Source organism: Impatiens glandulifera, chromosome 4 (genome assembly GCF_907164915.1).
Source record: "Impatiens glandulifera chromosome 4, dImpGla2.1, whole genome shotgun sequence".
Classification (NCBI taxonomy): Eukaryota; Viridiplantae; Streptophyta; class Magnoliopsida; order Ericales; family Balsaminaceae; genus Impatiens; species Impatiens glandulifera.
The window spans coordinates 4,061,999-4,068,073 of NC_061865.1; the positions used below are offsets into that span (position 1 = coordinate 4,061,999).

General features: G+C 31.9%; 1 protein-coding gene across 1 annotated transcript; it reads left to right on the plus strand.

Moving 5' to 3' along the window:
- The first annotated feature begins 254 nt into the window (after positions 1-254).
- Positions 255-5,649, plus strand: LOC124934486 (aspartic proteinase 36-like). Its single transcript, XM_047475024.1, has 11 exons — positions 255-384; positions 2,578-2,749; positions 2,853-2,982; positions 4,007-4,224; positions 4,309-4,527; positions 4,607-4,769; positions 4,853-4,926; positions 5,020-5,116; positions 5,204-5,267; positions 5,380-5,451; positions 5,522-5,649. The coding sequence occupies exons 1-11, from the start codon at positions 255-257 to the stop codon at positions 5,647-5,649; spliced, it is 1,467 nt and encodes a 488-aa protein (XP_047330980.1).
- Positions 5,650-6,075: the final 426 nt, after the last annotated feature.

Here is a 6,075-nt window from a genome sequence, read left to right on the forward strand (position 1 = left end):
TGGCCAGAAAACTCAAAATTAGGTAAGTTCTTGGTTTGGCTTGATCTAACCTATCAAGTTCTATCATAATCTAGCAGCTAGGGTGTACCAATCAATAATATGCGACAATAATCAACAATCTAAACAAGAATTGATGGAAAACCTTGAATTGAACTCAAAACAAACAATTATCCAAAGTTAAATTGTCAGATGATAATACAACGCCTCTAGGGTTTCAAGACCATACAAAATATTACCTAAAGGTCTAGAATAAGATGATTGAATACAGAGAAGTGGGAAGAACAAGTTCTTGGAACGGAGTTCCTTTGCCGGAAAATGGAAATATCTTCCCTCGATTGATCGGAGCACTTAGGGGCGGTTACAAGCTTTCTCCTCCTTGCAGTTGTATAGTCGGTCGACCTTCTTCAATTTAGAACCAAAATGCACAATTTATATTGATTGTGGAGGGTGAATTTAGCATTTGAAGTTTAAATGGGTTTTTCATTTTTTTTAGGAATTGGGCACGTTGGAAAGGTATGACCAAGACCCACAACTTTCAATTTTACCAAATTCAAATAAACCAACACAGCTCTTGTCATTTGAAGATGAACGTTTTTGGCTTAAACTAAACTTTTTAATTTCGACTGAATGAACATAAACTTGTTTATGTTCTCCTGTTCGACTCAGGACGTGTTAGAAGCTCTGGTTTGTACCATTGGAAAGATATTTTCAAGGGCTGCAACTTTGGAAGCAATCTCTAGTTGAACACAAGCCGTCAGTTTTGGCGACACCTCTGTACGGGCGGGCGGGCGACCTCACGTGGACTGTAGGTCAGTCAAACTGGTGCAACATTCAACCCAAAGTCTAGAATTTTCAAACCAAAACAAGAACACTTTCAAGACTCTGAAGAATCTGGTGGCTCTCCCTCCGTGGTGGTGGTGGCTCCGTTCTCTGGTCGGATGGGTGATGTGGCTTGTGGCAGGATTCCCGGTTTTGACGCCAAATATTGAATTTTTTTTAAAAAAAAATCAATCTTCGGAGCGTTTTTATGAAAAATAAAAAATAATTATATTACAGTCAATTTTTATTATCTTCAATAATCCTAACATTGCGAACGTGTTAGTTTTTACAAATTTTGCACTTTACGAAAAACATTGCTTAATTTAAAAAGAATGACTCAAGAAGTAATAATACTCATTTATAATTATTTCAGAAATAATTTTGTTCTTTGAAAAAAAAAAAAAAAAAAAAAAAAAAATTAAATTAATAAAATATACTCTTACACCCAAATAAGTTTATCTATTTAACCTCTAGAAACAATACTCAAAACTAAATATATATATATATATTATTATTATTATTATTATTTCAGCTATCATGCATCTATGAATGTACCTTTTATTATATTTTGATGACCATTTTATACAATCACATATAATATCTTTTAAACTTGAGAGAAATTAATACTTGTAGTAGGTCTGGACAAGTTTAATTTATAATTATTTTACAATTTTAAACAATCTGATTAGAAGTTAATAACTTGTTATTATATAATATATAACATTTAGACATGTAAAAGTAAATTCTTACATTAATTCATCCCAAAATAAAACCAAATAACCCATATCAATTAAAGACTTATTTTCTCTCTTTTTTTTTTTTTTTCCTCTATCGACAGTTCTTCAAAATTTTACTAGTATTTGTGAACTAATAACTTAAGTATTAATTGGGTGCCTTACTAATTAAGAATACAAATAAATTAAATCAACAATACATTTTATAAGGAGCATATTTTCAAAATCAATAATTTTGTGTTTTTATTCTCTACAAAAACATTAGGAAACCCCAGATTCTTTCATTTCCATGTAAAGATCAAAGTGAAAAATCAGTTTAATTGGAAAATCAATCAAATAAAGAAAAAGAGACAAAACATGAACATCAAGCTAACTGTACATACTAGCTCTAAAGCAAAAAAAAAAAAAAAAAGAAAAAAAAAAGAAATAGTTCTGTTTTATATACATACAGTTGATAAATGTTTTAAAATATTAAATGAAATTTTTGGATACCGGTTAAATACAAACTTTTAGTTAAACATATAATGACTCACAATAAATTGTATTTAGTTATTGACAATTACAACACTAGCTAGGGTTATTAATTAATTATTATTATTATTTTTTAAACTAGCTAGTTTACTCTCTAATTATTAAGTTAGAACCTCCCTTTAATTCATAACTTGACTTGTAATTAAAAAGAAAAAATCATAGGCTTTTCATGGTTTGGTTTGGTTGAAATCTTACAATTAATTGGATCATTTTATTTTCTCAAAAACATATATAATTAAATATTAACATTTTACCTTATTTACTTTAAATTAGAATATATACTCTCTTTCAAAAGAACTCCAAGTAATATTTTGTGACAAACACACCTAATTCTATATTTGTTATCTAACTTGTTTCATAGGAAATACATATGTTGTTTAAAAAATAGTAATGCTAACTCACACATATATGTTAAGGGGGCTATTATTCAATCAAGTGAGAGGAACAAAAATGAAGATTTTTATTTTCACGGTGTTGTTGTTGTTGGTTGTAGCCTCCTCTGCCCAAACCGATTTCATCGCAAATAGGATGTTTGTAATGGAAAGAGCATTCCCGTCCCCAAATAACGAGGAGTTGGAAGTAGTGAAAGCTCGAGACAACAATAGACATATTGGTGACATTGTGAGCTTTCCTCTCGAGGGAGGTTTTGATATAAGAGTAGTCGGGTATGTATAACTGATAATTAATGATTTAGTTATGTTATAAATAATGTTTGTGACTAATGTTATCTATTATTACTATTTTTATTTATTTATTTTTTTTTTATAGATTATATTTTGTCAAGATAAAACTCGGATCTCCGCCGCAAGAGTTTAGAGTAGATATTGATACCGGCAGCACCAATTTATGGGTGAGATGCAACGATCCGTCGTCGTCGTCGTCGTCGCCTCAACAAGAAGTAAGTGATTTTTGAAATGTTTTATACTATATGCTCAATCTCCCTATGAATAAATAATTTTAAAGTTGGTAAAATGTTGTCATTTTAACTCCAGTTCCTGATCACTGAATTACAATCTGCAAATTAACTTGTCCTTACTAATGAAAATTACATCCTCTTCTTCAAGTCTTTCATGCAAGAATGCACTATTCACATCCATTTGATATAAATTCCAACTTAATTGAGCATACCCTTCAATTACAAGTCTTGCCACTGGAGCAAAGACCTCATTATAATAAATCCCATGTTCTTGGGCATACCCTTCAATTACAAGTCTTTCCTTGCGTTTGTCTATCTTCCCATTCCCATGTTCATTGAGTTTAGTTTAGTTTTCTTTTTGCTCCTTTAGGTACATAGTAGATCCACAAGCTTGCTTCCATGTCTTGTTTCTTTCAATGGCTGAAATTTTCTTGATTCATTGCTTCCATGTCTTGGGCATACTAAGAAGATTGCATTTCAGTTTAGGAGCATAAGATACATTTTCTATTAACTGCCTTACACCATCCACTCTAATTCTTATATTTCACTTTCACAGCACATCATTTACCCAACTTCACACTGCTTAAATTGTGTGTCCAGATTAATAAACCAATTAATGTAATTCACCACAGATGTGGTTGGAACAACCAGAATCCAAAAACCAAGTATATATTACATTTTGGATTTTCTTGAGTTCTTAATTAATCTGCAACAGCATCAGCTAAATCAACATAATTAATTAGCTTTTTCCCATTCAGGACCTCAACATGAAAATGTCCAAGTTTCTTACACTTTTAGTATTCAAATCAAGTTTCTTAAACATGTGCTACTAACACTGCTCCATCAATTGACTTGCATGGTCTGCCTTTTCATTTCAAACAAAATATATAGAAATCCACCACCTGCATTTGACTATTTGCCTAAATTTTAGTTTAATTTCATGCAATTCACAACCACAAGAGAAAGTTTGCTTATAGATATTGATTGTGTTTCTGTTTATGTGCAGGTTGAACTTAACTCATTTGATCCCACCGGCTCCTCCTCTTCTTCGAAGCTTTCATGCTCGGACAGATTATGCCATGGGATTGGTAGAGATTGTGCGAACAAGAGTAGTAATCTGTGTGGATTTAACACTCATTATGGAGATGGAAGTTTGGCTACAGGCTACTACTTGACCGATCTTCTCCATTTTCAAACAGCTTCCTCAGCTCAAATTGTATTCGGGTAATTAATTAAGGATATATATTATTAGAATACTTTAAACTTCTTAACGTGTCTCGTCACTTTTTCTAATTACTAAATTAATAGGTGTAGCACGCATCTTGAGGGATCAATTGCCAATACTCGACTTATTGATGGGATTTTGGGGTTGGGTCATCGTTACCCTTCTGTTATATCACAATTCTCGTCCCAACAACTCATCCCTGGAATGTTCTCCCATTGTATGAGAGGAAATGGGGGTGGCATCCTCGTGTTTGGTGAGATGGAGGATTCGAGAACGGTCTATACTCCGCTCCTACCACATAAGTATGGATTACTTGCCTTTTTTTTTCACTTCATCAAATTGGTTTGGTTTAAATGATTACTAATGTTGAACTTTATGTAGGGGTCACTACAATATAGAACTTGAAAGCATTGCTATTAATGGGCAGTTGTTAGCCATCAACCCCGATGCTTACAAAGCATCTGATCGTCGAGAAATCATCGTGGATTCTGGGACGACACTGGCATACCTGGTGTCTGACATATACGACGCATTTATAAGTGCTGTAAGTTTATTTACCTTTTATTAAAATAATTTGCTACGATTTTGACTAATCTCCATAAAAATATATCAATTTAAATTTTATAGGTAACTGGTGCAGTTTCACAAATTGCTACACCCCTCCCCTTACAAGGCAACCAATGTTATAGATTGCCTGAAAGGTTCTTAATTTATATATACTTCACCTAAAATTTAATAATATTAACTAAAAATATTAATACTTACTACTACTGTTTGTTTATAAATGAATATAGTGGGATCAACGGATTTCCTTCGATTGCTTTCAATTTTAACGGCGGGGCATCCATGATTTTGACTCCGAACGATTACCTTCTGAATTATGGACTCACGGTAAGTTTTGAAACATAATTCTTGTAATGTTTGATTTTTGAGTTTGATGTCAAAATGCTAACTTCTACTCATTTTTATATATCACAGGATGGACTCCTATTAATGTGCATGGGGATTCAGAGATCATTCGATGATTTATCAATTTTAGGAGGTAAGTGGTTCAAGAGAAGAATAACTAGACAATTTGTTTTTGTTAGTTTCAAGATATCATTGATTAGTCGAAAAATATTTTATTATTTGAATTTGTATCACATATCTTGCAGATATAGCACTTAGAGACAAGATTGTTGTCTACGACAATGTTCACCAGCGACTCGGTTGGGCTATTCACGACTGTGAGTCGAATTATTTACTTATTCTCCAATCTCCATTTTCTTTTGTTCATTTTTGTTTCAACTTTCGTAGGTTCTTCTTTGCCGGTCAATGTCACCAAACCGTTAGAAGGGGACTACATTAGCAGTGCCGCACCGTCAATAACAATAACACAGTCTTATTATTGGATACTAGCTATGTTGTATATGATAAATCTATAGGTTTTGGCCAACTTCTATGTTATTTGCGAATATTTTATATAATCCTTAATTTTGTCAACATCTTTTTGTAGTTATGTTTCTTGTTTATGATTTATTTTTTTATTTTCATTTTTATTGTACAATCCACTAACAAAACAGACAATATATAATGGTAACTGTCAAAATAAAATAAACAATAAATAATGATCAGAAATTAAAAACAGAACAAAGAAATGTTTATTAAAACATTTATCACTCAATCTTCAACATTATTAATGAAAAGTTATTTATCAATTCATTTTTATTTATCAGCAACATTGTCTGCAAACATTAGGATTAACCTCAATGTCACAAAAGCAACAGTCACCGGGACAAATATGACCTGGACAACCTGTTTATTCAAAATAACATGTTAATCCATATTTCATAACTTTTATGTTCATCATA